Source organism: Argentina silus, assembly GCF_951799395.1.
Source record: "Argentina silus genome assembly, chromosome: 1".
NCBI classification, from domain to species: Eukaryota; Metazoa; Chordata; class Actinopteri; order Argentiniformes; family Argentinidae; genus Argentina; species Argentina silus.
This window is the reverse complement of record NC_139655.1, coordinates 27,146,810-27,157,854: the sequence shown is the minus strand read 5'-3', so window position 1 is coordinate 27,157,854 and position 11,045 is coordinate 27,146,810. Positions and strand designations below refer to the sequence as shown.

Here is an 11,045-nt window from a genome sequence, read left to right as displayed (position 1 = left end):
TCATGGAAGAGTAGGATATCTCAATTGTCTTATTGGATTGCTTTGCCCAATACTGATGAATTTGGGTTTGTGAGAGGATTATCCTTAATGAGAAGGAGATATTGATAAATGTACTTACTTCACACTTTATAACCCCTGAAGAACAAATAGTTGATTTTCACGTCTCATTCTTGTTGCATACACCACATTCTAATTTGTTTCAGAAGTCTCAACATTCTGCTTTCCAATGCTGAATTAAATTGTATTGATCACTGTGCTCTGAAAAGGTAAAACAATTTCAGTTTTCACAAAGTTAGTTTGTATGGTATTCTGAGTGAGTCGATCAAAATAACTCAGCAACCTAAAACTATTTGTCTTGGCTATATTTTACAGAGAACCTTGCTTGCTATAACTCACGCTATCAGTCTTGATGGTGACCCTACAAGTCAGAATATATAGACAAACTACAATAGGAAAGTCTCACCTAGGTATACCCATAATATCAATAAAAAGCTGTCTCTTTTGAAAATGCAACTTTGATTTTACTATAACCAATAAAGCAAAGAGTGACTTTAAAAACTTCAAAGAGTTTAAAAAACCCTTGATTCATGAGTGATTCAGCTTTTAAAAGTCATAGCGTTGTTTTCTCATCAAAATGACATTAAAGTCACAAAAAATGGCTCTGCTAGACCCTTCACAATCAGAGGAGGGGACAAGCAATCACTTTGGGAAGTGCTGTTGCAGACAGTGGTTGGTAATTGGCTGTCAACATGTTGGGCTGAAATAACACTCTATTCATATGTCTTGATGAAACAGGCGAATGGGGCTGGGATCGGTGAGGGAAAAAAAGCTTCCTTGTGGCATCAGTTTGCTGTTTGGGTGACTCATATCATGTTTGTATTATATGAAGATCAATAGACAGACAAGCACTCCAAATGTCTGTCTGGTGCGTTGAGCAATCAAGCGGTATATTGTCCAAAGCTTTGTACATTGACCTGTGACATCTACACCATTACCTGGATGTGCATGGCCAAAGTGGGTGAAGGTCAAACCATGGCTAGAATTATAATCAGTAATATAAAAATATAAAAAAGTGATATAAAATAAGCCTACTGCATTCAGTTCCACAATTCAAAGAGCTTTTCACATTATGTCAGAAAGTCAACAATCACAAGTATAACTAGTATAACATACAGTATAAACAATACATAGATTTTTTTTGTTTTATCTAGCCTACATATATTTGGGCCCTGACTGTACCCAAGAGAAGTGTCAGTATGTCATATAACAAAAGACAAGACCATTAAGCTAAGGAAGGAAAGTGAAGCCCTCTGAGGAAAGACTGACAGAACATCATTGGGCGTCATACACTTCTTTTGACGTCCCTTTTGACAATTACTTATGTAATGCAATTGCTTGCAAGCTGGTGGGAGAACAGTTTGGCAGGTTTATCACAACTTTGACAAAAGTAATTTACTCTGCTCAGTCCTTTGTGTTTCTTCTAACAAATACAAATAAATAAATGAAAGCCCACAGGGAGTTGACAGCTCAATGTGTGCAAACCCTAATGCAACCAAGGAGGGATTCACACACCATTGTAATTATTTTGGGACACTTGGTGGTCCACAACTGTTCTGAAGACAGCTGGGGCGATAATCAAAGCTGGGACCATGATCAAACAGCTGTTTAAGTTTAACTTCCCGGATAGTATGGTTGCTTCAAAAACAACTGTCATTGAAGCTGTTCTGATGTCCTTTCACACATCTAGCTCTGGGGAAGTCATTAAGCTCTTTAGGATCAATGTCATGTTTGAGTCATTTTTGGGCTTAATGCGTGAAATGTTTTACAATAGGAGTTGACTTATGCAGTTTTGTATTGTCATTATTTTTTTGGTTATATACGTTTAAAGATCAACACATGCTGTAGGTGTGTCTGTAAAAGGATTTGTGTCTGTGTGCATCAGAGGTAATCATTACAAACAAGTGTGCCATGTTTTCCCAGCCCTCAAACTAAGTAGTTCAAAAGCAACAGCAGCCAATCAACAGTCAAGACAAATCTGTTTTTGCATCAAAATCAGGCCAACTGAAACATACAGTATGAGACATATGTGAACCAGTTTTACAGTAATACCAAAACATATATTACATTTAGCTGGGCCACAAAACCATGCAAGATGCCTTTATCAAAACTGTACAAACACAGAGCCCTGCAGTAGATAGTGTATCTCTATGTCGCTAAGTAAAGACTTACATTTAAGTCACAAACATGTCAAAATAAATACCAGCCATCAGTATAAAAGTTTGCAAAAGAAAAAGCCCACTAATGGCAAGTTGTCTCTCTGAGAAAGCCACCAAATCTCTGAGGACTGCACTTGAAGGTCTTGTAGCAGGGGCTGTCACGGAGGGAGTTTGCTGTGATGTAATATTGCAATATTTTATTCGATTATGCTGGTTTGATTGTGCGAGGTCATCCATCCTGGGTGATGTCTCTCCATATCTGTCAGGAGCATTTTGCTTTATTGGCTTGCCGGGTGACTCGCCAGAATACCAATGGTTGTTTGATGGCATTAATGCAGCATTTAAATGCAGGCCCTCGAGTTGGGAAAAACTCATGCGGAGCACAGAAGGAATCTGAAAGTCAGATGTCAAAAGATGGTGGAATTTCTAAAAATGCTGATATTATGGTGGAGCAGCATATCAAATTTCAAAATCAAGGCTATTTGAATTTGGGTATAGGCTACTGTATGCTTGAAATGTGTAGCTATTGTAGAACTCAATGACAATGTTGCTGCAAAGACTAGTGTCCGTTGTCTGGCTGCATCTGTGAGTGCATCTAATAAAAGTTGTTTTGGTAACATTTCAGTATAGGGAACACTTATAAGGCACTAATTTGTCGTTTACAAGTTTAAGTGGTTAATTGGGCAATGTTGGGGTATTACTCATTAATCATGGTGAGCATTCTTCAATCATCCACTGTAGAATTGTTTCTTGGCCTACCAGGCCATTTACTCACCAGTGCTTTATTTGCTTTTAATGATGTTCCAAACTGTTGACTTTGGTAGGTTTAATGTTTTGGTTATGTTTCTGATAGATTTGTTCTGATATGTCAGCCTCATAATGGCATCCCTGACTTTCATTGATGTCTCTTTGTACCTACTCTTCACAGACTCCAAAGGCAAACACAAAGCCTAGAATCAATACAAGACATTGAGAGCTCTCTTATGACTTCACAAATAATCTGACTGATCTAATGAAACAGAAACACCTTTCAAGCCAAGTGTCCCATCACTTTTGGGTACCCTGAAATAGCAGGACTATGCATAAAAAGTGTTTCCATTTCTGAATGGTGAAACCAATATGTACACAAATACCACTGAATAAAAGCTGAAAATCTCTACTTTAACATCATAGTAATTTGTTTTAAATACAAACTTTTGGAGTGTAGAGCCAAAAGAAGAGAACATGCTTCACTGTCACATTTCATACGCAGGGCCCTGTAAGTCATGTAGTAGCTGGCCAGTTAGATGTAATTTCAGCAACCCTCCAATCTCTGGCTCACATCCAGGGATTGAACCAGCAAGCTAGCTTGAACTGGCTAGCCTCCTTAAACTCAAAGCCAACCTTGCCTCCAATAAAATTATTATGTGGGTGTGTGTGTATGGGGGGGTTTATAAAGTGTTACCCCAGTTTTTTACACCTCCAAATCAATTACACTATACTGTGTTGACAGTGTACAGTATTAGCCCTGCTCCTCTCCTCTTACATAAATAACTACCATGTACAGCATATTTACTAGAGTATGTGTTTTCCCAACGCAGGCACACGTTTCATATCTTTGACATGCCAAATTAGCCATTATACTGTATTTCTTCTCTTTTCAAAGAGATACATTCTTAGATGGTTCATAACTATGAAGATCTGTGAAGATAGTAATCATGATTACTAGTGATTCAACAGCAATTAACACTCAAAGGAATGGTCATTTAATTAAATTAATACTTCAAGACATCTGGTATTAAACATTTCTCCTTCACTTTGATAGAACACATGTTGTCTTACATGATGAAAATGAAATGTGCACGATGATTCATTGCTTGAGGAAATCAATTAATTTAGTCACTCAGAGGTGGTACGTTTTTTATTGCTTGTCAGCATACTGTTAGTTCAATTTAATTTCATGTGTGAAAAAAGAAAAGAGATGACTCCGCAGAGTAGTAGACTAGAAGAAAAATGACATTGCTGTTGAAACAAGGTGTGCATTTAGGTAGCAGCATCTTGTTATTCAAATGTTTCAGCGATACAGATATAAACAACTGATTATGTCTTCTCAGCTTTGACATCAGCAAAAACATCTCTGCAAGCTCAGAAATAAAGTAAATCGAATAGAATGGGCCAAGTTGTTGTAAGATCCTGTTTTACAAAATACACACAGAATCAAGCACAATATGAAGTCTTGTCTATTGAGCAACTTGAGTAACATTTTATTGTTCTCCCGCCTCAGAACTTTTGGATTAATGGATCACATTGGGCAGACAGCCATATTTGTTGCCAAACTGAGAGATTGATGTGACATTTGTCTCGTTCCATTATGGAAGAGGAGAAGCATCAACAGTTACTGACATAAGGCAGCCCAATATAAACACACAGGATGAAATATATGACCCCTGTGCCACTCAACATTTTGTTTTTTAGTTAAAAAGCACAATTTATGGATTAGACTTTATGGATGTTTTAGAAGTATGGGAAATACTTGGAGATCTGAACTGTGCATTTGAAAAGCATACTAACATACTGGCTCTAAGTTGCTCCTGACCAGGGAAAACTCACAGCCCCTTGTTATTGATATTGGTTATAACTGGTCAGTTTGGTCAGATGACTAGTGGGTCCGGTCCAGTCTTGCACAAAATACTCACCATGTCTTTCCCTGGTCTCCTTTTTGGCTCGGGAAGACATTTAGGTGCACGTAATATGGATTAAAACCCACCTAAACTGCAAGGTGGAGCTACAGTATTATCATAATGCTAAAACCTATCTGATCCTTTCAGTTGTGTTGGGGCAGAGGCCCATGTCATTGAATAAACTGGGCTTATGTATATGGGCATGTTAACAGCTAAAATATGGAAAGTTATAAATTGGCTTGTATGCTTTTATGACCAATCAGGTATGAAACGTGGATAGCCCACCAAACTATATTGGGAGCTAACACATGTCCTCAGATTTCAGGAAAGGTTGGTATGTCATCACCCAAGCATAGTTTATTGAACCACCTCCAATATACTATCCTCTTCAATCAGCCTACTCATTTCTCTACATTGCTTGTCAGAGCAGTTTATCAGCTCATCCCAAATAATAATTCACAAACTAATGCAACAAAATGACACTGAAAAATAGTCGTCAATCACCGACACTATGAACACTTCAGTCTCTTTATACTATTTCTAAAGTGGACATTTTCCCCTTGAAATCAGTAGTGAATAACAAGAGATACCCGTGAGTGTGGAAAATAGCATAATTATATCTGCATTTACAAAAAAATTGCCTCTTTTAAATGCAAATACCCAAGAGGCACTTCGGCGCTTATCCAGCATTTCATTGGCTCCCGAGGGGAGGGATGTTTTGCTCTGAATCTGCATGTAATTGCATATGCCCCAACCTTACAGTTTACCAGAACAAAGCGGCTTCAGACTAAATTATGGTAAAATGCAGAAATGTAAGTTGAGAGCATGCTATTTATTCTAGTTCCCACAAAGAGGAGAAAGCAATAGAAATTATTTCAAAGGCTATTCTAATGGCTCAAACGTTTGGGTACTTTACTTTGATTTATGGGTGTAGAGCAATGACCAATTACCTGGATTCTAGTTCATTGTGTTTTTTTGTTGTCTTTATATGGAGTGCTGACAAAGTCTTACAACTCAGGAGAGACCTTTGCCCAAGTTCTAACTAGGAACTATGAAGGGTGACTGTACTGGCATCTAGATCAACATATAATCAGTTATAAATCAATCAAATAACCATTTAACCTTAATTCACTTTTGTGTGTCTTCTTGTACATGGCATGTCTTGATAATAGACAGCCCTTTGTATTAAGCTAGAAAGCTGCATCCATATACAAAATGGACACATGTCTACCTATCAAGTTCACTAGCCACTTCATCATAAGGAATAGTCAGTCAGGAACTGATATATTCAAAACAACATCCTTATTTCTGATCACGCACTGCTAACAAACCTATCAAATTAATTAGTGTAATTGTGCCATCTATAGCTGTGGAAGTAAATCATGTATTTTAGTGGGCACAAAGTATGAGATCATATACAAATTCATCTGAAGGTGAAAAACAACTACAACAACAAAAGAGAAAACTCTTACTATCACTACAGTGCTCCTGCTTCTGAGTAGAGCATCTTTGACTGATGGAGTAACAGTGTCATCTAGTGAGCAGAGGGGGAAATGCATAGTGCACTATCAACAAGCCAAAAGGTCTGGTTTCAAGGATAGAAATGCCATTGAAATGATTGACACTAAAACTCACGTTAATCCATCACTATTAATGCCAAAAGTTAACTCTTTAGTTGTATGTTTGCAATCCCTCCATTTCTCCATAAAATACCACTCCACTTCCCCTGCATATAAAAAACACCAAAGACAAACACCAAAGACACACAGTGAGAAAGGAAGTTTCATTTTATAAAATAAAATGTACTCATGAAATGTACTTTGATTACTCAAAATGTAAATAAACAGCATCATTTGGTATGCTGGTATCATTTGGTCCTTCCAATTTCAAACTCACAGCAAACATACAGATAATAAAAATAATGCACAAACAAAAAAAAATTACTGTTTTGAACAAATTTGAATGTCTTTGAGAACTTTATCCTTAGGCCTGCTTCTTCACATCATTAGCCTTCATTAGAGCTTTAATAGCCCTGGCTCTCATTTCCAGCTCTAGGAGCTCTAGTTGCTGGACTGAGGGCTGACTTGCCACTGGGGCCGGGCCAGGGATGGGTGCACTCTGGGCGGGTAACCTCATAACCAACACTGGGGTTTCTGGAGCAGTGGCTATAGCCGGCTCCATCAGTTCTTTAGCCTCCTCTTGGATGGGGGTTGATCCTAAGGCTAAGATCTCGCTGACGCTTTTATCTATATCCTTTTGCAGCTCTTTCTTGGGTTCTGTTTGTTTGACGGTCACAGGGTTCTCAGTGGCTGGTGCTGGGGTCACAGTGGGGTCAGATGTTGCTCCAGTAACTATGTCCGCTGTGTCTGTACCTTTCTCTGTCTTTACCGGCCGCTCGTCTTTGTGTCCCTCAATGTCACTATCGTATGTGTCTGCATTTATGCTAAGAACGTCACTCTCCTCACCAGAGGCACCACCTTCTGCAAAAAGAATGACAAGACATTTGGGACATGTCCCACCATTACTGTGAACAATAGCCAACAGTGCCTGAAAATCTGGGAAGATAGCATCAAATACATTAATTCCAGTTCAGTCATTGTTCCGCTTTAGGTAAAAGTGTTTCTAATTCGCCATAAATATCACTTGGTGCAGGTTTCTCTTTCCATGCATGATATGAAAGTTTGGGTCGATATAAATGTACCTTGCTTCAAGTCCTCCATTTCAACGCTCTCTTTGACTGACGATGTGGAATCCACATTATTGTCCTGCCTAGAAAGGGGGAAATACATATAAGAAATGATGCTCATGAGTTATTCTCTACTTCAATTTGATACAAGCTTCAACAGTGTTGTTTTGTACTCACTGGCTGTCAGTGGCCACTGTTTTTCCTTCTTCCTCTCCAGATGAACCTGTAAGCTCTTCTCCTTTGAAAACAAAAAACAAACACGTAAATAGATAGACAGCCAGCATGCAATATAAGCCTCAAGAACAGACAGCAGGGTTAGCAACAATGTGGAATGTTTTAGATGCTGAACATCCCTGGACTTACCCTCAAGTATCTTTAGGAGGTTGTTTTTAGAGAGCTGCTCAACTTGCTCTGAACATAGCTTTTTAATTTCATCCAAACTACAGCTCTATTGGACAAATACAAAGGAAGAAATTACAGTTAACTCAACACATCAGCTTAATCAGCATTCAGGCTTCATCACCTTTATAACTTCACTCTTTGCTGAGGGAATACTCTGAGCAAAACATGTTTGCATGTGCAAAATTAACAGGATAATCACCTTGAGTTCATCAGGCAGCATTTTCTGCAGTTTGCTTTCCCCAAGCACATGGAAACACTGCTCAAGCATCTCCTGCCTGTCTGTGATGTAGGCACTGATAGGTTTGAATGGCACACTCAGGTCCAGGCCTCCCTCCTCAACATCACTGGCAGGTGCATGCAGCTCCTGGTCTGGCTGCTCATCCTTTGAGTCCTGTTTCAGGGAGATACATCAATGGATGAGGAGTTGTTGTTGCTAATAAGTCTGCAGCGAGAGTACCCTCGGTCCTGCAATGTTGCCAACACATCTTCAGTGCATGGCACGTGCAAAACTAATACCAAAGAGCTCCTCCTATCTCTCTCATACTAATGGGGCACAGGCACCGCTCAGGTGCCGAAAGTGGTAAAATTAGCAGGCTATATGATAGCCAGATAGCTAGCTGCTAGCCTTGCATGTACACTCACAGAACACTATATTAGGAACACTATACTAATACTGAGTAGGGCCTCCCTTTGCTCTTAAAACAGCCTCAATTCTTCGTGGCATTGATTCCACAAGATGTTGGAAACATTCCTTTGAGATTCTGGTCCATGATGAGATTTTTCAGGTGCACTTTCAAGCCGTGAATCTCCCGTTTTACCACATCCAAAAGGTGTTCTATTGGATTCAGATCCGGTGACTGGGAAGGCCACTTAAGAACACTGAACTCATTGTCATGTCAAGCCAGTTTGAGACGACCTTCGCTTTGTGACATGGTGCATTATCATGCTGGAAGTTGTGACTATGAAGGGATGCACATGGTCAGCAACAATACTCAAATTGGCTGTGGCATTCAAGTGATGATTGATTGGTATTAACGGGCCCAAAGTGTGCCAAGAAAACATTCCCCACACCATTACATCACCTCCACCATGAGAAGGTGTACAGGTGTTCCTAATTAAGTGCCCAGTGAGTGTATGTATGCGTATGCCTTGCATGCATTGTGTTCAATTTGTCTCACCACGCTGGATTCTGTACATCTGCGTCTTCTGTCGACATGCTGCTCTTCTGATTGTGAATGTTTCCTCTTCTTTTCCCTGCTGGTTGATTTTTTTCTCAACATTTTTTTAAGCTAATGATGAACTAACACAAGCCAAGTGTTTCTTCTTCTGCAACTACACTGTCGCAAAAATGTTTACATCATCCACGTGCGACCTATTCTTCTTCTTCTTTCTTCGATAGAAACCAAAGTTGCATTACCGCCATCTGCTGGACAGAAAGGGCAACACTAAAAACAAGACCAATAAGTACTGATAGCCTATTTTGGCATGTAAAATGCCTAGACGACAAATTGAGAGAGAAAAATATCTACAGTCCAAAAACTATAACACATGTATTTTAGCCAATTATTTTATATGATTTGCCATAGAAAACTGTTGAGCGTCAAGCTATTGTCTGCTAGTCTGTACTCCATGACTAGTGTGCAAGATCTTCAACTTGACATCCACTTGACACCATTGCAAACCATATTTACGTGTGAAATATGTGTCAAACCTGCACAAACCTTGTTTTATTTTTTACAAGGCAGATAAAGTTGACTTCTCTACCTGGAAGCAACCAAAACAATCCTACAGTAGGCCTGTGTGGCCTGATCATTGCACTATATGAAAACGATGTAGCCTATAGGGCTAAATGAGTTCATTATCCTCTATTAAAGGACAACCACATTCATTTATAAATCTCGAGGCCAGCTTGCAAAAACAAATGTCAAAAGACTATACAGCTCTTACACTGTCGTCAGTTGCCTCACCATTTACTCCCTAGGTAGACTTGCATTTGTTTTGTATGGCTGGGACCAGGCTTCAAGGTGGTCGTGGTACTAGTATGCTGTAAATCATTCTAATTGGCTGTCCTGCCTCTATCTTAAATAAGGAGGGGAGAATATAGCAGCCATGTTGCCTGAGTGCCATGGCGACAGCTGTCTCAAGCTAATGCAGGTTGTTATCCTGATGCCATCCGCCAAATTATGCTGCGAATTTGGTGGAGCAGCATGCATCGATCACAATCATGTCACGCTGTGTTTTCTTTGCAACATCTGCTCCCATGCGTCTGAATATCACCTTGTTAAAGCTGCAGTTGAGCCAGCACAGAGGAAGAGGCCAAAACATTTGGTATCCATACAGTAGAATAAACAACCATCAATAGTGTGTTGCCAGCAGAGATGGGCAGTATTTCTGTTACATGAAATCGTATTTAAATGTATTATTTTGTAGAGAACAAAAATGAAATGTATTTTGTAACAAGATACTTTAGAGAACTATATCTTTGTATTTTTTAAATACTACTTTTCAACAGGGATCGGAGTTCTTAAATCATCTTAAATGTGTTTTAATGAAGCAGAAATGATTTGGAATCATGCTCTCATTATAATATAGCCATGCCTGTGACTTATAATCCCTGATATAACCCTTGTATCATGAGGATGTCCTCTTGGTATAATAGTTTACTTAATCTCAGAACCCAGAAGAGTCTGATTTAGTGAGAGCAAGTGGTCCCCAGTTCAAACCCCAAGAGCGTGGAATCACGCTCTTGTGATGAGGTAGCCCTGCCTGCGATTTCTAAGCCCAAATGTAGCCCTTGTACCACAAGGATGTCCTCTTGGTATAATGGTTTAGGTCTGTGGCATCCATACAAGAAGTCCCTGGTTGAAACCCAGCTGGTTCCAAAAACATTTTTTGAGAATGAATCTTACTAAATTCTGTTAATTCCAAGAGAGCGCTCACAACATAGGCCTACTGTACCACATTTGTTGAACATTTCTGGCCTTGATATTAAATTGAATTTACTTAAAAGTTTGTGTGTGTGTGTGTGTGTGAGCATCACTTGCAGCATAATGGCTTGAAGTTACGGTAGTAACTTTTAAA

General features: G+C 39.2%; 1 protein-coding gene across 1 annotated transcript; it reads right to left on the bottom strand.

Annotated features, from left to right (window-relative positions):
* Positions 1-6,651: 6,651 nt before the first annotated feature.
* On the bottom strand, positions 6,652-9,295 carry caap1 (caspase activity and apoptosis inhibitor 1). Its single transcript, XM_083666264.1, has 6 exons — positions 9,143-9,295; positions 8,164-8,355; positions 7,926-8,010; positions 7,740-7,800; positions 7,578-7,645; positions 6,652-7,356 (listed from the first exon to the last, which is right to left on the bottom strand). Exons 1-6 carry the CDS (start codon positions 9,242-9,244, stop codon positions 6,860-6,862), a joined length of 1,005 nt encoding a protein of 334 aa, XP_083522390.1. The 5' UTR covers positions 9,245-9,295; the 3' UTR covers positions 6,652-6,859.
* Between the last annotated feature and the right edge of the window lie 1,750 nt (positions 9,296-11,045).